Consider the following 22,138-nt stretch of genomic DNA (forward strand, 5'->3'; position numbering starts at 1 on the left):
CAAGTTTTTCGGGGGTTTAAGGTATTTTCAGAAGGAAGAGAGTCGATTGAAGATGAACCACGAAGCGGAAGGCATTCATCTTCAAGAACCGATGAAAATGTCGACAGAATCCGGGATCTTGTGCATTCAGATCGTCGGTTGACATTCAGAATGATCGAGGAAGAGTTGAATTTGACTCACACCACCGTTCATTAGATTTTGACCAATGATTTGGGGATGAGAAAAATTGCGCAAAAATGGTTCCAAAAAACCTCCCGCGAGACCAAAAGGACCAGCACATAGTTTTTGGCCAGTGAAAGCATTCCTGTGGCTCCTTATTCCTCCTCATTCGCCTGACTTGAGTCCTTGTGACTTTTTTTCTCTTCCCAAAGTTGAAAAATCACCTCAAGGGAACTCATTCTGGTGGGGCAGTCGAAGAAAACATTCAAACGGCTGTAACCGACCAGCTGATGGCTATTCCAGCAGGGTCGGAGTTCCAGCACAGCTATGAGGAGTGAAAGAACGGATCTCCAGCGCTGTGTGGCTTCAGAAGGAAGTTATTTAGAGGGTGACAATATAAAATTGTAATTCTATTTTAATGAAAAAATTCTTTAAAAAATCAGTCTCATTACTTAATTTACAGACCTCGTATGGCTAACACCCACCGCCACACTCCCTTACGGCCTGTTGTGTAGATGTAGATAAATATTACATTTAATAATATTCACGATGAATCGTGAAATATCATCCCATTATGAGTGCAATCATGCGAACGGATATGGTTCAGCATACGCACCTCCAGCGAGCGTACAGTATATCTTCCCATTTTCAGAAATGCGTATCAGGAGACGCAACGGATACTCTGAAGACAGACACACTCACCTCAGACAGGATTTGTTGTCCTCCTCCGCTTCTTAGCCTCTCTGACCCTCCATGGCGACATAAAGTACGACAGATCGACACGTTCAGGATTAACGGTAAGCGTCGCATTTGGATTATCCGATTTTCTCAAGCTCATTGCTAAAAACTATTATTTTATACATTAATTCAAAATCAATGAGACAGCAAATACGTCGCGAATTCAATTGAGATTAATTTAGAAAATTTTTGTTAGGTTTTTATTAATATACTTTTACATTTATTTGTTTTTCGGCGTTAGAATTCCATAGTACGATTATTGATGACTTTGGAAAGAATTCACCGCAGTTCTCGATGGGTTTTGTTTTTCATTATCGTGTGCAGGCTTTCCTGTAGATGACGTTGTATCCTGCGAAAAGAAGAAGGAAAACGTTTTAGAAATATGGCAGGCTTAGACTTAGGGACTGGTTTTTATAATGTCTCGTCAAATTCACTATTTAGTTAAACTGATCGTTGACTTGGAGAGATAGATTACCGATAAATCGTATTTATGAACATATAAGATTGCTCATTGGAGAATGTGAACATTTTCACCATGGTAACATCGTCGGCCAGTTATTTAGAAGTTAAATAATGGTCGATTTTGACTAAACTAGTGGTCATAAAACATGAGTTTTGACCTTAATCGGCGGTATAAGCTGACCTTCAGTTAAAGCAGACTTTATAAAAACTTGCCTTAAACATTTTAAAAGGTAGAGGGTACCTCTTTGAGTTATTTTGCAAAACAGATGGAATTAATATGGCACCAAATTGTGTTTTTAGATTGAATATCGGGATAATATACATGTTAGAGAGACAGACAGACCTTGACTCAGACAGATGCAATTACTCATTATTTCCCCTTCGCACAATACGCTATCGTTCTAAAATGTAGTCTGAAAAAATGAAATTGATTTGAAAAATGGAAAATTTGATGAACTGGTCAGGCGCAACAATTGTTGTCTGTTGTGTACGTACATATGTGCACTTGAGTTTTACATAAGCCAACACGTATTCAAGTTAATACATGGACCAATATTTGAGCATGTATGGGTTGATGTCCTAACACCCCCTGCCAAACACCCTTTCGGCGGCCGGCTGGAGTATTGTGTAGATGAACAACCGGCGGTTGTATGTATTATTTTCAAAAATGGAAAGTGGAGCAATGCAATTAAAACCAATGGATGTGACGTGAACGATATTAATGACTATAGTACCATGATGAGTCTCGCGTGAATGGTATGACTAATTTGACCCTTTGAAAATGATGTACCATATCAGATTTATGTAAATTTAGGTACGTATTCGTTGGTGAGCCTGGTGATTACTGTGGGTTTAATTGAAGTTGGCAAAGGAGAAAAGAATCAACGCTCCAAGTTGATTGGTTGATTGAGAAAGCTTCGCCTGAGAAGTTCATGAATTAGTCATTCCCATCTCATATCATTGCAACAATTTCAGAGTGTAAAAATCACTCGCCTTCACCGGGATTCGAACCCGGATCCCTCGATGGCCGGTCGACTGCTTAACCAGTTAAGCTATCGAGGCGTCCTCTTAAACTGAAATTTTGGGGCTTTTAAAGGAGCAATTAACGTTGTGACGGAATGCCGTACAGACAATGTCACAGGCATTCGTAGTCGTGCGCGACGCGCCACAGTCCACGAGGTTAAAGCCAACTTTTAAACACTTAGGCTGTTTATACCTTGGCAAATTCCAAAGAAACTTCGGGATATGCCGCAACAGAACAGTAACTTGCCAGTAACTTATTCGTCTTCACCCAGATCCAGGTTCGAATCCCGGTCAAGGCGAATGATTCTTACTGTCTGAAATTGTTGCACTGAAATGCATATTAGCGGATAACTCCGTTAAAATTACTGTTGCGGCATCTCTCGCAGTTTCTTGGAACCCATCTCTTATGGCTGCGCGGCAAAATATTATTGCACTAGTCAAAGAGGCTTTCACAAGGAGGAGGGAGTTGCTGAGAGGAACGTTGAGTAAGGATGTTAAGAAAAGACTTGTAAAAACTTTGATATGGAGCGTAGTTATGTACGGTGCGGAAAAGTAGATTGGAGGCTTTTGAAATGTGGGTGTGGAGAAGAATGGAGAAGGTGAAATGGACAGAGAAGAAAACAAATGAGGAAGTACTTGGTATGGTGGGCGAAGAGAGGGGTTTGTTGGGAGCAATCCTATGGAGGCAGGAAAAGTGGATGAAGGGGGTGTTGACCTGCAGTGGGATGTTGAAGACTGTGATAGAGGGTAGAATGTTGGGCAAAAGAGGAAAGGGAAGGAACAGGATAGGGATGTTGGATGGGATGAAGGGAGGAAGAAAGTACTCAGAGCTGAAGAGGGACCTGTTGTAGAGTAGGATGTTGTGCTTTGCTAGGGGTCACAAGTTATTTAATTAGTAATTACGTCCATCCAAAAACCTACCTTAACCGGTAGATTACCTAATAATAATATTCGTAGATCATGAAACTACAGGTCCGTACAGTATGGTATCTAATTGAGATATACTTCTCTACGCATATGAGTGAAGTTGTAGGTTACAAGAAGGACTACGACTCAAGCTAGATGGAATTATGAGATCACACTAGACTACTTAGGTTGAAAATAGAAAAATGCTTTTTCTCTATAGCTCGGTTTGATACAGCCATCCTGATCCCTTTACACTCACGAAGCGAAGGTTAAATTAACAGTTGATACACTTGAACCCTGAGCTGAAGAGAGGGAGCTGAAATAGATTAGGATGCTGGATATTGTGTTTTGTTAGGATTTAAAAAATATTTATTTGGTGGTCGTGTCCATCCAAAAACATACCTTAACCGGCAGATTACCTAATAAATAAATGATAAATTTAGCCTTACTCCGAAAACAGCACTTTTTGGTCTTTTACATCGGTCTATTAGCAGGTTACTATTAAAAATGGATACGATTACAAACACCCAAGCCTTAGGAGGAGAAAAACCCACCCAGGCGGGAATCGAACCCGCGACCCTTAAACTTGCAGACGAGGACTTTACCCCGCCGCCACCGGAGCCAGAAAAAAACCTTGGAGATGATCATGATCATGAGATAGTTTATGATGTGTTCCAAAATAATGGCATTTGACCATCGATTTTCGGTTTGTAAGGGAGTCACACTTTTAGTAAACGGCGTTCTAATCATGTTTAGATGTTACCATGGACTACCAGGACTACTCGAGAGGAAAGCCGCAGTCATTAATATCTTTCCTCTTGCCGTTCTTGGACACTCTTGGATCCAATTGGCAAGACTCACTTTTGGCCGGGTTCTGGCAGTTGTAAACGTTCAACTTGCACTGATTGGTGAACGTCTTCCTCTCGCCGTCCTTGGTCCTTCCGCAGACGGGCGCCTCGGTCATCGGGCAGACGTCTCGGCACGGTGGCGGCTCCTCTTCCTCGGCCGCCGAGCACAGCACGGCCAGGCACACGACCACAACTGCAAGGAGGAAACGGTAATGAGCGCACTTCCTCCCAGACTACGACCGTCCTTCGGGCTCCCACCGCTTGAGTCCCAAGGCCCGTGTCTCCCCAGGAGAGACAGCGGGGGCTCGCTGGTGCGTGAACCCGGGGACGTCGAGATTTTCGGATTTCATGCGACCGGACGTTGAAAGTGAAGGGAAAATTTAAGGTGTTGGGTGGATTGGTTGTCATCGAACTTATAGTATTTAGAAAATGGGGTAATTATGAAAAAGCGAAGGAGACGTGCCATTTTTAGTATACAATTTTTTTAAGGAACACAAAAGTAGGTTGCAACGTCCACCTCTCTTTTTCCTGGCGGATTTGGCAAAGTATCTGTCTTATTTTAATGGTGTAAGACTTGTAGTGGAGGTCCCAGTAGTAGTAGTTTATAGGGGATGTGGCCGACAGTTGCGCCATTTGGGAGGGACAGGAAAGGATGATGGGTGTAGAGAAACCCGGCGTCGGCGTTAGCCTACTCTTAATGAAAAGCGCCAAGGGGTCCGCAGTTTAACGTCCCATCCGACGGACGGCGTACTCACTCGAATTGCTCTACAAAAAGCACCTCAAGTAGGGATCGGGATGAAAAATATCTACAGCCTCCGGAATTCGAATTCGGTGCTTCTGGGTGGGAAGCCCGTACGTCAGCCACCGCACCATCCCGATCCCTGTGAAGGTCCTCCACGACGATTCGCCACATAGTCTTATCACTCACACTAACAACCGGCGACAATTTTCGTATCGGTTGCCCTGGATCCTTAAAAATGAGCTCCTAAGCCCGTTAAGGATGACGTCGGTCGGCCGAGTGTTGTGGTAATGTTTCTATACGTAAGAGCTAACGTCCGCGTATTTTTAAATTGACTTTCCTTGCGAGTTCTTGAATTTCCCAATGATTCGTGGATTGCTGAATGTTGAAGGGATGGTTCTATTTTCCTAACATTGATTCCCGAATTATTTGAGTTTATTTTGCTACTGAATAATCCATTTACTGAACATTCTTAAATGCAAGTACCTTCTTTCTTGTGAATGAATTCGCCCGAGTGCATGTTCGAACTGATATCTGTGTAGAGATCTAAGGATTGCACATGTGTAGCTGGTGACCTAACACCACCCGCCATTCTCCCTTTGGGGGTATTTCATTGTAAATGAGGGACTACGCTTGAATTTCTTATGCCCCATTGCCTAGAAACTAATTTCATTCCTCAAATACATACACTTCGGTGCGTTTCTTTTTGTTTCTCAAATTTGACCCTAAACGGTAACGCTATTTTTTTCCTCCATTCTGGTAACGTGGGGTAAAAAAATTTCAAAAATTCGCATCTCACACCCATTGTGACTATGAGAGTCCTATGGGGGCTCATTTTTTTTTTCGTTTTTTAAAAATATAGAATCACGTGACACATTAACTGACAGGGGATCGAGATGGTGCGGGGGCTAACGTACTGGCTTCCCACCCAAAGGGCCCGGGTTCAAATCCCGACGGTGTTGAATATTTTTCAGAGGTATCTCAATCCCTACTTGAGGTGCTTTGTGGAGGGCACTTTGAGTGAGTACACCGTCCGTCGGATGGGACGTTAAGCTGCGGACCCCTTGGCGCCTTTCGTAAAAAGTAGGCTAATGCCGACGCCGGGTTTCTCACCACCCTTCATTCTTTCCTGTCCATCCCCTATGGCGGAAATGACCTCAGCTGTCGGTAGCCTCCCCTAAAAACTACTACAACTACTACATTAATTGACGAGAATTGTGGTAAAGGTCACGAGTCACAAACGTAAGCCGTTTTCGTTTGGCGCGAGATTTCAACCCGCTCTGGGGTGTTTTTCACCCCCGTTACCGTTCTAGGGTTAATAGGAAGTAGTGCGATGGATAATTAATCGGGTGAGAGGGCAAGAGAGGGCTTTCCGAACGTACGCGATCGTTTTTCACGTTCCGGTGATGAGTGTTTGTAATATTGTTTGATACCACTCTTAATTTAGTATAAATCAACATAAAAAGATACATGCACGTAAGAACGGCACCGCAAATCCCACGTCAGGTTATCCACCCGAGTCTCTCACCCCCGTTCCCCTCCTGTTCAACGCCTCTTCCTCCCATCCCTGATCACGGGCAGTGCTCACATGACCTCTACGTTCATCTGATTATTCCATGCTGCATACAAATCACTGTCATGTTTGATAATATGGAATTTGCAATGGTTTTCCTATCTGTCCTTTCAAGATATGGCACCAAATCAATTATTAATATTTCTATCATCCATTAGTTATACACGAATTTAGGTGGTCCAAATCCATCATCGAAAAGTGACACCCCCCGTCCCTCCAAGTTAAGCAATTTTTGGTAATTTTATGATCTAACAGTATTATGCTTCACTCAAGGTAAAAATAATAGCTCAATGATTCCACCAAAATAAATTTTTCATTTAATTTATACGCCAAATTGATGCTCTGGGCTATCGAATAAGTGAAAAATAACATCGTTTTATCTTGATAATTTTAGGATAATTAATCCCAAGCAGTTATTTCGTCATGAGTTCAATAAGTATTGCGTAGGAACGAGCCAGCAAGATCCACGCCCCCACTCGCTGAGTATTCCTCGTTTGATCTTTCTCACTCACCCAATCTTTCGCTTATCATTTAAAATTTCATCTTCGCACGTGTGAGGAGCTTCGAATAGACATTAGATTCAAGGTCTAATGTATTTTCGAAAATTGTCCGTCCTGTAGTATGTACATTGATACACCATTGGTGACTGCGTTAAATGTGAGACCACCCTTTTTAATGTGTTATCCTCCTTCCACTTGCCCTTTCGATGAATAACATGGTGCCAATGTGAATGTGGGAGTAGTGGAGTAGAAAGAATAGTTAGCTACCTAACACCCCCTGCCACACATCCTTGCGACGGCATGCGGGGTAGCGTGTAGTAGATATGGATATATGTACTCGTAGATGAGAAGTTTTTCAACGCATCTTTAATCACTATCCTGTCTTCAGCGACATGTTCTTATTCAGTAAGAAGGAAATCTTTCTCTAATTAGTATATCTCCGAGCGATAATTTCCAAGATTCATTTATTGGTGCGACAATCTTGGGCGAAATCTTGCGCTGACCGAACGCGAAATTCTTAGCCGACAATATACTTGAAGAAGGAGGAATCCATTAGGTGTCTGGTGGTGGAGACAACCTCGGACATATCGGATGGAGAGAGCGGACAAATTATAATTTTAAACGACGTAATTGAAGCAAATATCCGATTCTACTTTTATTCTCCCATTGCAGTGTACGCATTTGTATTCTTAAAATTACAAAATTATGAAGGACTGTAAGAATTTCTTCCGGAATAATGGTTTCCGCCCGCTGTGTGGGTATCCACAGTGGTCTATTTCTTTGGGTCTACGTTTGCATCTGCACGCTATCCTGAAAATTACCGCTATTAATGAGGGGGAGGGGTTGAAAACAAAACAGGCGTGACACATCAAAGCTACGTGATGCTTCAACGTTATTTTCCAGCTATAACGTTGCATAATTCAAAAAATGTAAGTAATTTTTACGATAGATACACAGAACATGGTATTAGGCTTAAATGCAGGTTAAATTTACTGCGTAAATTTGAGGTGGATCACTTATTTTAGGATATTAAAGACATATTACAGGCCCAGACTTACTTGATGGTACATCAGATCACCAACGTACAATGAGGGAGATTTATCGTAGAACGGATAGATTCAAAATGTCTTTTTTTTCCTCGTACCATTGTAGATCAAAATAGACATGATAACAATCGCGTAGGAGATAATTAGAATTGGCAGTTTACATATTTGTCAGCATCTTACATGTTCTTTGATTCACTATATTTTTTTAATTTAATAGAACCATCTTTTTAAAATTTCTACTGCATGATTCGAATGTACGTATCCTTTTATTGAATATTGTTGCATGTAAGTACTTTCATTAGTGTGATTAAAATGTATCCAAGTGCATGATCAAACTAACATTTGTGTAGAAGTAACATGATTTGATTTTGCATGTGGTTTCATTCTATTTTACGAGTGGTAACCTAACACCCCCCGCCATACATGCCCTCGAGGCGGCTTGCGGGGTATTATGTAGATGTAAACGTAAAATGATATCTTCATTCACGCGAACCTAACTGTAAATATTATTGGCCGCATTGCACTAAGGTAAAGAGAGGTCACGAGAATAAAATAGGGATATCTAGTGTAGAACACATAGATTTTAAATGCCATTTTTCTCACAACAGATAAGGGAACAGAATGACTATTTCCAACCGCAATAGGGGGGGGGTAAGCATTTTTATTTTCCTTCATTTATTGTAAGCAAACAAATACCTATCTCATCTAGAATTATTGTACAATACATAATGTAAATAAAAATTAAGAAAAACTTAATGATTGACATTGCCACCTGGTGCTGAATCACCCCCTTGGAGGGTGACACACAGAGAATAAGATGGATGAAAACAGAAATGACCTCTTTTGCGGGATCCAAAGGAAGCGACCTTTCCGGCTCCCAAGCAGCAGAACGTCCCACCCAACACAGGAAAGCATGCACACACATTATATTCAATGTTCTGTGTTTTAAATTTGCATAAACAAATTTTTTCCACTACTTACAAACTTATTATTTTTTTCACGCGTGGAGAGATGTTAAAATAAGTTTGACCACACGCTACGATATGAATATGGAAAACTTTCCTGCAGGAGTCTTTTAATTATTACGGTGTTTCCTCATCTCGTTGAAGGTTATGCGAAGCGCGCTCGTGTTGCCTGAAAAAGGTCTCCGATGATGACTGCTAATTTGACCTTCAAGGGGAAATTGAGTTCCCCCTCTTCCCACGTCATTGGCCGGCCTCCTTTTCTAATTTTCCTTCTCCTCACGGGGGGTCGGGAGAGGGTGGGGGACGTTGGGGTGGGGGGGGGGGGGAGAGGAAGGGCGGGCTTCACGCTCATCAACTGTCACCTGTTTCTCGCAGTCACGCTGAATCGCCAATACGTAATGGCGCGCACACACGCACACAAACACACGCACACCAAATTCACACTCGTCTCGTTTTGATGTGAGACTAGACGCGAAATTAAATTCCACATCCCCTTTTCATTGTTTTCGTGATTTGACACACTAAACAGTGAGAGGGGGTGAAATTCCGCACGAATGGACATGTGCCGTAATTTCGCGTAATTTTACCAAAGGTTTTTGGACGAGCGCAAAGGAGCTAGATTTGTAAAACGTTGTTATGATTAAGAGAGTAACATAGCAAAATTATTAGAGAATTAAAGATGGAATAACTCACGGAGCGAAGGTTAAATTACAGATTAAATCTCTTTCATAAATTAGAAGGACATCTCTTAGCAGTGATGTTGAAAATGTATTATTACCCCCATCGTACTACGGTAGGAGAGATCATTTCAATAAAAATAAAGAGATTAAGTGTAGGAGAGATAGATGCCATTTTTCCACGAACGATAAGAATCATAATAACATCATCCGATCGCGGCAGAGTCATATTCGGGTCAAAATTAGTCTGATGTGTATTCAACCCCTGCCACGCACCCTAGCGGTGGCTTGCAGGACACTTAATTAAATAAGAACTTAGAACATTCATTCAGGCAGAGTTCCAGCATCTCGGCCCGGAACCACTTCCCAAAAACAACGAAGTACACGAAGACATGGGTTATTATACTTTCTTATATGTCCCTTTCTATTAATGCTCTCATCAATGCAATGTCGTCTAGCGTTCCTCACCTCCCTTTCTGAAACCAAAATAATCTTCCCTCGTGTTTTCAATAATTTTTAACCTTTATTGCGCGGATAGGTTAACAATTTAGCAGAAGAGTATTGGGTTAATGCTATGAAAAGGTTAAAGAGAAATGTTATCATTCGCTGGTTAGGCCTCATTTAGAATACGCTGAAATTATATGGGATCCTCACGAAGTTGGATTAATTGCCGAACTGGATCGAGTGCCGGGTAGAGGAGCTCGACTTGTAAAACGCTGTTATGATATTAAGTGTGTAGCGTATCAAAATTATTATAGTGTGTATATAGAGCGTAGAGGGTAGAGCGCTGGACTGCTGACCGAAGGGCCCTGGGTTCGATTCCCGGGCGAGGCACTCTGGTCACCTGCAGCTCCACCCAAGCTAAAGTGATTTTTCGGGTAACACGTCTTCCTGGGAAACCATAGCCGGCACAGGGAAAGGAACTGGCCCCCCTACCCTGATGAGTGAATTTTCACATGCCGTATAGGGCTTAGTACTGGGTGATCTCTACCATCACCTACTAAACCGACCTTTCAGGGTTTATTAATGTATTTATGGTTTTTTTTAAATGTAGGATGAGAATCACTCAAGGAGCGAATGGTGCATTACAGATTAAATATCTTGTATAAATTGGAAGGTTGTCTCTTTTAGCAATGATATTGAAAATATATTATTGCCACCATCGTATTATGGTAGGAGAGATCATATCAATAAAATGAGAGATTAAGTTTAGAACAGATAAATTTAAGATTGCATTTTTCCCACAAACGATAAAAGATCAGAATAATGTCGTCCGCGATAGAAGGGTTGGCTATTATTTTGGGTCAAAAGTAGTCTGGTTTGTAATCACCCCCTGCTACACACCCTGGCGGTGGTTTATAGGGTACTATGTAATTGAAAACCTTCGGTTGGTGGTTATTAGACCTCCAATTGCTGCACGCGAAATCACATCTAATCGTCCTTAATAGTACACACAAACTTCCGCTTCTTTTATGGAAATTGGGTTCAATTGCGATGGAATCCAAGGGATTCCTCGGGACATACTATTCCTCCTCGTAAGTACTGCGTATCAGCTCAAAGGATCACTCCCATCCGTTGTTTCCCTTTAGCTCTTTAGAAATTTTAACTAGAATAGTTTCTATTCCTACTGCCTAGTTTCTCTGGAGCATATTTCAAATAATACAATCGTTTTATCCATTGCTTAATGAAAATAGGTGATGAGGTCATAAATATGGAGGAGTCTCAATTTTTAAGTAATTAATACTTTGTTAAATTGTGGTACTGGTATCTTTTTGTATTGTAAGGTAGAAGTCCCTCTTCATCACTGTGTACTTCCTTCTTCCCTTCATCCCGTCCAACATCCCTATCCTTTTCCTCCCCTTTCCTCGTTTGCCTCTCATTCTCCCCTCTATTACAGTCTTCAACATCCCACTGCATCAATACGCCCTTCACCCATTTTTCCTGCGTCCTTATGATTTCTCCTAACAAACCCCTCTCTTCGCCCACCATACCTATCACTTCTTCATTTTTTTTCTTCTCCGTCCATTTCACCTTCTCCATTCTTCTCCACACCCACATTTCAAAAGCCTCCAATCTACGTCTATCCTCCTGCTTCAATGACCACGTTTCCGCGCCGTACATAGCTACGCTCCATTTTAAAAGATTTGACGATCCTCTTCTTAACATCCTTACTCAATGTCCCTGTCATCAACTCCCTCCTCCTTGTGAAGGCCTCTTTGCCGAGCGCATTTCTTCTCCTTACGTCCCTACTACTTTGACCGTGTTGGTCCAAAACACTTCGCACTGAATTTCCATTTCACTAAGCAATGCTTGCAACCCCTTGGCTGACTGACAAACTAAAGCTTGGTCATCAGCAAACCTAACTGATTTTACGAATTCCTCGCCCACTTTCATTCCTACCTACAGTTCTTCCCATGCCTCTTTCATCATTTCCTCTGCATACAGGTTGAACAGCAACGGTGATAATGAGCAACCCTGCCTTACACCTCTTCCCAACACTATACCTAATATATGATTTCTTTGTATGGTAATCACATCTATCAATGCATCTCCAACCCCTGTATGTTTTTTCGAGCGGCAGGTTATTTTACGCCTTCGTTTGAGTTTTTCGCAGAGAAGACAATTGAAAGTGCATTGTCGTTACATTGAATTGAACATAATTTGCATCCACATTGTGTTTTTTTTCGGGAGGACTCTCTTTTGACTACGCGTCAGAAACTACCCCGTCCACCTTCTAACATAGGAGGCTTGTCCTGAAAGTAACCTCCGTTTTCGTGTAACGTAAGAGTTAGTTGGTGGAGCCTAACGGTCGCTGTATTGACGCAGTACACAGTAGGTCAGTACGCCTCGAGCTGCAGTGGTTGGTAAGTCGCGCCGCTTGAAGTTTGTTTAAAATAGCAAGTCAAAATGAACAATAGTAATGAAATTCCCGCCAAATGTGAGGTCCGTTCAGTGATAAGGTTTTTACTGATAAAAAAAACTTCAAAGCTGCTGACATTAATCATAAGGAAATTCGTGCTCTCTATGTGGACCAAATGTGATGAGTGACAAGAGTTTAGTGCGCCAGTGTTGTCGTTTGTTTATGAGTGAGCATAAATGTCCAATGACGGAACTGGCCGCCCGTATGGGATGAGCAATTCACGGTGGCAGAAAATTGACGAAAAAGTTCGTGAAAACCGGCGTTATACGATATCTGTAATCTTAAGAAAATTTTCCACAGATTTATACGATATATATGACATCGCACTATATTGTTCATAAATATTGGAGGATAGTTATTGATAATAACGTAATGAATATTTAACCAAGGGTAATTTCTACTCTCTCCTTGGGAATCATTTTCCAGATGAAATGTTACTAACGAAATGGATGATTTTTTGTCGGCATGAAACATTTATGGCATAATTTATTGGAATCGGCATACTCCCACAGCGGTACGTCTCTGAAATCTGTTTCTTTATCATTTAGTACCCCGCAACCCACCGCTAGAGTGTGTGGCAAAGGGGGTGAATACACACCAGACTAATGTTTTATCAATTATTTTTTACCCCTGCCGCGGTTGGACCAGGTTATTCTGATCCCTTCATCGTTCGTGGAAAAAACGCCATCTTAAATCTACCTGTTCTACACTGAATCTCTCTAATTTTATGGACATGATCTCTCCCACCGTAGTACGATAGGGGTAATAATACATTTTCAACATCACTGCTAAAGAGACATCCTTTCAATTTATGCAAGAACTTCAATCTTATTTGATTTTTTTACATTACTTTATTTATGCATTTCCTGCAAGCCACCGCAAGGGTGTGTGGCAGGGCATGAGTACACACTAGAATAATCTTCTCCGAACACAACCCTACCGCGGTCGGACAATGCGATTCCCTTGTCGTTTGTGGAAAAAATGAGATCTTAAATTTTACTGTTGTACACTCAATCTCTCTAATTTTAGTAACATCATCTCTCCTGCCGTAGTACGAAGGGTAATAAAAAATTCAACGTCACTGCTAAAGAGACGCCGTTCCAATTTATGCAAGAGCTTCAATCTGTAACCCTTGCTCCGGGAGTGATTGTCAGCCTGGCTGCTCTAATATTTTGGATACGCTACTAAGTTTATCGCAACAACGTTTTACCAATCTACATCCTCCACGCTCAACGCGATCTAAATCGGTCATCAATCTAACTTCGCGAGGATCCCATAATGTACTGGCAGCATATTCTAAATGAGGCTTAAACAGCGAAAAATTTTCTTTGTGACCTTTTCATCACACCTACCATGTACTCTTCTAGGTGGATTCATTCAGAGGCAATCGCGAAATTCACATTCTTTGCGGAAATTGATGAGATTTTTTAAACCAGTTTTCACTTGCTGTGCCCACTTGCAGAAAGGGGTCAAACATTTACACTATGTCGGGGATTTTTAGTCACTCTTTTCATTGAAATGCATTCGGAGTCGGAGTGGGCATGGAATTTATTTTATCAATCGAAATAGAAACCATTATACGCCAGCCAAATAAAATGAATATTGAAAATGGGCTCTCGACCACATCCTTGTCAATTTCAAGAACGGCGGGAAATGCAGCCACAGTTACTTAAACCCAACGCGGATTTGGATCGGACTTCTTTGCCAAAGGAAAAAAAAAGCTTTTGTGACTGGACGTTGGCTCTAATCTCGTTGATCAATGGCGCAGTGGATAAGACTACCCCACCATTAACCTGTGACATTGTGCTTACGGTAATTCGTCACAACATCTTCTTCCTCTAAAGCGCCGAAGAAGTTCAAATTGTGAGAGGAAACTTTCGTAGATATTTGGTTAAAGCACTCGGCATCATATCGAGGGATCTGGGTCCGAGACGTGGTCAAAGGTAAATGATTTTTAAACTATGAAATTTCTCACATTTCGCCATATACTTTTTAATTTCCCATAAAGAGATTAACATTAAATAGGTGACAATTTCGAATAGAAATGATCGATTATAATTGAATGAAGTACGCATAGAAAAACGCATTCCTTTACATAACTGACTGAATTCCTAAACCGGCGATGCCAAGATTTATCCGTTCATTTTCGAATGCTCTGCACCTTACATATTCTTAACATGTGTTCCAATTTTCACTTCTACAAATCATTCTATATCTACACATTTATGAAATATTCCACAAGACGTCGCAAGGATGTGTGGCATGGGGTGTTGGGTCACCAGCCATTCTATTTCTAAGTAGCTTAGACTTAAGAAATCATCAAAGTCTAATAAAAAGATGGGATTGTCATGTCGTTGCTAATTCACCTGGTGAAATAATACATAAACATATTATCCTAAGAGTGTATCCGCAGCATAGACCCCGTGCAATATCCAAACAAGCATAACCTTTACTTTGGCTGTTACCCAACAATAGGGAATATTCAGTCAATAAAAAGGGGTGCGAATGATTATTAGAGCCTGCAATTCATTTTGTGTGCATATGTTTCCCTCGAACTGAAAAAATCACTTATTTTGCTCATGCCTTGGGAGATTTGAAAGATTATGACAAATGAGAAAAATTGAATCTGCCTTGATGATGTAGTATTTCGCATAACTAATGCACTTTTTGTTCCTACGAACTAAGTTTTATACACTTAACGTAATATGTCTCAGACAGTCTTGCGTACTGCTACGCCCTGACTAACATGAAGCAAAATATCCTTTAGTATCCTATGGTACATATTTCGCAGTTATATGAGTAATTGTGTGTACTTTAAACATAATAATGAACAAATAATGCCACTTTTCCACTAGATATTAGGGTACTTGAAAATTGTGATGGGCAGGTCGGCAATTGTGACAAGACGATTGACGTCATAAGGAATGCAGATAAGAAGAAAATACCATCTTATCGCAACCAACTAGAGTCTTCGTATTCCTCTGTCTTTCCTTATTCCTTAACAAACCCTTAACCTCCACCCCCACTTTAAACCGCTTTTTTCTCCCATCACCAGAGCTTTGGTTTTTCCCACTTGCCAAACCCCTCCCAGCACGTGGAGATGCCTTGGTTTCCCCACTTTTTACATTATATAATATATATATATATATATATATACATATATATATATATATATATATATATATATATATATATATTACGGACCTGTACAGTGAGAGCTTCAATTGAAAATGATGTAGTGTATTGAGAAACTAGTCTTGGATAAATCTTTATCTATTGGTAAATTGTAGTAGTCTTCATCTCTGTTATTATGGAAAAGTTCCACCATATCGCACCTGAATCTATAATTTATATTAAAATTAGAGAGATCAAGATAGATTTAAGACGTCATGTTTTCCACGAACGACAAGGGATCAGAATAACGTTGTCCGACCGCGCTAATGGTAAAAATATTCGGGTCATACTTAGTCTGGTATGTATGGTATTCACCCCCTGCCACACACTAAAGCGGTGGCTGGTAGTGTACTAAAAATAAATAAAAATGCTACCTGATAGTTGCTGACTGCGTTGCTAGGGATCCCGGCTTTTTTAAGGTTTTCTATTTGTTTTCATAGTGTAGTCCGTGGAATAGTTACTAACAGTCTAATATTCATAATAAGTGTAACGTACAAATCTCCGTATTATCTTTTAAATATCCTCGTCAACCATAATACGATGGGGCTAATAATACATTTTCAACATCACTGCTAAAGAGATATCCTTCCAATTAATGCAAGAGATTTAATATGTAATTTAACCTTCGTTCCGTGAGTGCTTCCCAGCCTAAATCATTCCCTACCTTAAATCACGTGTCTGGGGGTGCAATTATCCGGCGCAGCCCCCCGTAGTTCCGCACCTCAGGCAGTCGCTTATTATTCGCGAGCAGCGAACCGTTGAAGTTGCCTGAAGACCATTTCGCCCGCTCTTATTTTGACGTTCCAAAGAACGAGCTCTCAAAACAATTCGCGCAGGTAATCAACTTCCCAAGAACATCCCGAAAACGAACTCAGAATTCGGTATTATCATTTTTGGAAGTTTATCTGAACAGTGCTCGGCGTCCACTTTATGTTTCGTTACGTTGGTGACCATAGTGTTTCCAGAACGTGTTGTTTTTTTTAATCCGGACTTCGTTAACTCTAGGTGACGTAACAAGAAGACCCTACCGAGGGAGACGAATTGTTGACATTTCAAATGCGCAATTGCAGAATTATTAAATCGAAGAACCCGTGAAGGACACGTTTTACGGTATTACTGTATTTTCTGCTGGAATTAAAAGCGATTAAATTTTTTACACCAGTAGTTGAAATACCAAAAGTACAAAAAACGGCGATTTTCATCATCCATCCCTCTCCTCACGTGAAACCTATTGAGTAGAATGAATGATTTCGACTTTCCCGGTGTTTTACACCTATGTTTTATTATCCACGTGACTCACGCAATCGTTTGAATCGATCGAAAGTTACCGACGTCTCACTCCGTGCGTTGTGACCGTACGTGCAGGACCTAATTTCCGTTCAGCGGTTGCATAACGGTGTCCATAACGTAATAACACCCCCGGCGAGTCCTCATGACTTCAGAGACACGGATGTTTTTTCAGAGGTTACTGATTCGGTCGTTTTATCTGTTTCTCTTAGCACGTATGTTGGGTGGAGTGTTGGGATGACCATCGGAAATTAACGTGAATTCTTCCATTTCGCATTCTTCCATCAATTCTCCCTCCCACGTTGGAGGGAGAATTGATGGAAGAATGCGAAATCAGGTGCTCCCGACGAGTTTAGAACTAAGGATTAGGATTCATTATAAGGTCATTGGGGAAATGTGACGAGAAGGTTAAAGAAAAGTGGTATTATTGACAAGTTAGGTATCACTGAAAATATGCTTCAAGTATATGGGATCCTCATAAAATTGGATTAATTGCCGAATGGGATCGTGTGCAGCGTAGAGGAGCTAGATTTGTAGAACGATATTATGATAAAATCAGTAGTATATTCAAAATATTAGAACAGCTAGCCTGGGAATCACTAACGGAGAGAAGTTTAAATTACAGATTAAATCTCTCGTATAAATCGCTAAGATGTCTCTCTGGAAATGATGTTGAAAGTGTATTATTACCCCCATTGTACTACGGTGGGCCAATGTCAATAAAATTAAAGAGATTTATTTATTTATTTATCGACTTAATTGGGCGAGGTTGAGACCTATAGTCCCTTCTTCCACCTAACCCTTATATTACAGACATTACATTGAAAACAATCACATACAACAAAGCCCTATATGGAGGAAAATCCACCTAGGCGGGAATCGAACCCGCGACCTCTGAGTTAGTTGGCGAGGACATTACCCCGCCCTCACCGGCCGGCCGGAGATTAAGTGCAGAACAGATAAGTTTATGATGCCACGAACGATAATGGATCAGGATAACATTGTCCGACCACGGAAAGGTGGGGGGGGGGGAAGTATTTTTCATTTCACACTATATGTCGCCTAGTGTGTTTCCGTACTTTCATTTAACCTTTTATTTTATCGTTCTTCTTGTTACTAGCAGCTCATGTGCGTAGAGATGGATGTCTCAGTTAGATATCGTGATGCAAGTACCTTTAGCTATCATGGTCTATATTATTTCATTCAATATTTAGGTATATATAAAAATTAAGAAAATATTAATTTTCGCGTTGCATACTTTGGTGTGTAGTCATCCCCTGCCGCACACCCAAGTGGTGATGGCTTTCCAAGAGTACCACGCGCAAGTAGAAGAAAAAGTACAATCGCGGTCATGCTGCCGGAAAAAACTCGATGAAATTGCTATCTCATCGAGTCTCCTGAGTAAAATCCAACTATCATTACTCGGACAGAATAATTGGCGAGTAGATCGGAATTGCACGAGTACCCAAACATTATGATCACATAAACTACGAACAACCGCGGCATGAATTATTCATTCTAAGTACTCTGTGGCATGTTATTTATTTCGTGTAAACTTTATTTTTTTGTCCCGATTGCTAGGAGCTGGTCTCGCATTTCTAAGAGAAATAATAATTAGCGCTTAGATATCGTAGTGCTTGTAGCTGCCGCAGGAATTATTTCCATCATTTGAATTATTCAGCACATTTACTTCCGACTCAAATTTAAGTAACATTCAGTTTTGACGTCGCAAGCCTAATGTTGGATCACCTCCTCCTGCCCGCGCGTACCAGGGCGAATTTACGTATCTATTAATATTTTACGCCTTTTTCCCCAACATCCATCTGTTATTTTTAACAACAATTACTCATTCAATCAAGAATTTCCTCCGGTCCGAACGACAGGTTAGTATCCCTCCGTCGGCAGCAGCATAAGATAAACAGATTAACTTTCGACGCAAGTTTTTTGATATTATTACAAAGATAATGTGCTTTGAGGTACGATCACATCTGACGGACTGCGTTGCAATTTTCGAGTTCTCCGCACCGACTAGTATAGTTAGTTGGATCCGACTCACTCACACGCACTCAACGTGACCTGAGAATCGAGCCAAGATCTTCGGAATGTAGAACCGAATATATTTTAAATTCCGTAGATTATATATATATATATATATATATATATATATTATTCATCCCCCTCCCTCTTTACACGGCTACCCTGTCAGTTGATACATTTGATACATACAGTCCTCTCTCAGGCAGCGCCCGATGTTACAGAGCTCCGTCCCCAATTCGTCCGAGATTAGCAAACACTTCGTTCCCGTAGAAGGAGAAACGGATCTCGCCGTGCATTTTCGAACCGCACGGCTGCCAACTAAGCGTGTGCGCCTTTAGAATAACCACCAACCCCTCTGGAGACACAGATACACGTGATCTCCGCTGCCGTGTTTGTCAACTGTTATTTGTTGAAAATTTAAAATGCGAAAATAAATAGATTGTAGTTCACTCACCAAAGGTAATCACGGCGATCTTCATGACTCTGTCTCTCTCTCTCTCTTCGTATCTCGCAGCGGTTTGCCCTCCTTCGCACCGCTGCGCGATCTTTTATAGTCGGGGGCGTGGTTAATCCAGAAGACTGGTTTTTTCGAGGGTGGGAGGGGTGAGGGGAGGGCTGGAAGATGGAAGGGGGAGGAGGGGAGGTTGAGGCCGAAACCAAAGGGTCTGTGTTGCGGACGGGGGATGGGGAAATGAGTGCTCTACCACCCCCCTTCCCACCCCCTCTCCCGCCCACGCCCTCCCACAACAGCAGTGATGTCCGCTGGAACGATTCGACCTTCAATTGTTCCTTCTCGTTGGGAGGAAAACCGGCAATAAGTGGTGAGTCCCCTCTGGAGGGAGGGAGGGGGTGGGGAGGGTGAATCGCGCACTGATGGGTGGACGGAGTCAAAAGGTCCGTCCGCCTTCGATATCGAGGGCACGTCGCTCAAGTCCGGCCAGAGGTCGTGACAAGATCAGTTGGACCAAACAAACGGACGAGGATTAATTTCCTCGATTCTAATAACATCTACGTGAATTCACCATTCCGCGAAATCTGTCGCGCAAAAACGTGTGGAAGGGGTTGTTAGGTCACCAGCCAATCAATCCACCTATACTCCACTAATTACGCATTTATATGACATCCCGCGATCCACCTAAATGGCATATGGCAGTGGGGGGGGGGGTGACCGGACATCAACATCATTCACGTAGCATCCGATATATGTACATGTACACAATATACTTTTCTACATCTACATAATACCGCGCAAGCGGTAGGGGCGCGTTGCGGTGGGTGTTAGGGTACCACCCGTTAAAGAGAATAAAATCACATGTAAAACCATAATATTAATGCAAACTTACACCCACAGGGGCGTATATATATATATCCATGCAAAACCCTTTTTGACTTACATGCATGCAGATACATGTAATATAAACTTACATGCACATGCAGCTAAGAATATAGTAAAAATGTATCCAATAACGTGCAAATTAGAATTGAAAAGTAAGAAGGGTAATTTCCACCATCACATGGACATGCGAATCATCGTCCCAGTCCCCAAAGGCACAGATAAGGAATGCGACGCACCGATATATGCACTCTCACACGGTTCACACAAAAATGATACCTCTAGTGACTGACTTCACTAAGAACACAAATAAGGAAACCAATTCCAAATGGCGGGCTCACATGCAACGCAGCCACTAATTACCGGGTAGCATTCTTCTCGAGCAGGACGGACAAAATAAGTAAGTAGGCATTCTGTATACGTTCACCTAGATGTATACAAATTGCCCGCGATCCACAAAAAAGGTGATTGGCAGGGGGTGTCATTAAGCACAAGTTGGTGATAGAATGGGAAGAAAGTAGGCGATTAAAATCCTTGGTAAACACGTGCAAGGTCAGAGGTTATGAGAGGAAGAACCCACGTCCATGTGCTCTCATATACGCGTGATTGTGGATGTTCCGTGATCGTGATCTCGAGGATAATTTCTTCTCTGCTCGCTTCTACCCGTTCTAAGAGGGGCAATGCGCATGCTTACTTGCTCCGTTGCTTTTCTGTTTTTGGTACTTCGCCGTCATGAGTCATTGCAATGCTTGCTCGTGTTAATCTCTGCCCTCTTTTCGATGAGGCCCCGGAGGAGGAGGGATGCGATCTGATAGGCGCCCGTGTGGCCGACGGGATGGACGACTCGAGCCTTGGGAGGTTGATACGAGAGGGTCACTGACCTGAAGACGCGCGAATATTTTCGTGCGGGGAAAATGCCCTCGTGTGTTTGTTTGTTTTGCCGCGGTCTCTTCCTCATTTGTTATCTGTTGCAACTCACGAGAGTCAGTTTCTATGGTGCTTCACTTGCATTTAATTCACTTGTTAATCGAAGGCAATCCACGTGTTCAGATGTTTGCTCTGTCCCTAACAACTACTATGAATCGTAGACTTCCTAATGATACTCTATCTTAAAGATAGGATATTTCTATATGTATCACTGCATCGTCAGCAATTAGACCAAGTCTACCGGAAACCTGAGACTAGATGTCATTTAAGTATAAAAGAAACAATAGCGGAACGATAACACTTCCTTGTGGGACACCCAATGTTACGCTTACTGTGACCGATATGAGACTCAATCTATCACGACCCTTTGCTCGTAACCTCTTAAAAAGTTTTTAATTCAATCTATCACATATTTATCAATACCGTAGCTTCCCAACTTTTGAAGAATATTTTTAAGAGGGACTTATTCAAATGCTCTTTTGAAATCAAGCAACGACCTGAGCGTTATTTTCCCCCGATATCAAAATATCATGAACGAAAAGTGACAATTGGGTCTCCATATTATTTCATTTTCCAGTTCTTCGTCATTCTTACCCGCTTTCATGCCGTCCAAAATCTCTTATTCTCATTCTTCATCTTCCATAATCGCCTTTCATTCTCCATTCTGTCGAAACCAAGTATCTCAATGCCTCTCAATACTTCCTCCATCCAATTTACTTTCTACCTTTTTCGGATTTCACGCGACCCCTCTTCCCTCAAACCATTTAAAACTTCGTCCTTAGTCTTCCATTCTGTTTAGCATACTTTCTCAATTCTTTTCCATA

The 22,138-nt window shown here is 41.6% G+C and overlaps 1 protein-coding gene across 1 annotated transcript; it reads right to left on the reverse strand.

Moving 5' to 3' along the window:
- Nucleotides 1-1,074: 1,074 nt before the first annotated feature.
- On the reverse strand, nucleotides 1,075-19,632 carry LOC139693683 (vasotab-like). Its single transcript, XM_071591925.1, has 3 exons — nucleotides 19,509-19,632; nucleotides 4,150-4,329; nucleotides 1,075-1,246 (listed from the first exon to the last, which is right to left on the reverse strand). Exons 1-3 carry the CDS (start codon nucleotides 19,531-19,533, stop codon nucleotides 1,209-1,211), a joined length of 243 nt encoding a protein of 80 aa, XP_071448026.1. The 5' UTR covers nucleotides 19,534-19,632; the 3' UTR covers nucleotides 1,075-1,208.
- Between the last annotated feature and the right edge of the window lie 2,506 nt (nucleotides 19,633-22,138).

This window comes from Hetaerina americana, unplaced genomic scaffold (genome assembly GCF_022747635.1).
Source record: "Hetaerina americana unplaced genomic scaffold, ioHetAmer1.1.p SCAF_5, whole genome shotgun sequence".
NCBI classification, from domain to species: Eukaryota; Metazoa; Arthropoda; class Insecta; order Odonata; family Calopterygidae; genus Hetaerina; species Hetaerina americana.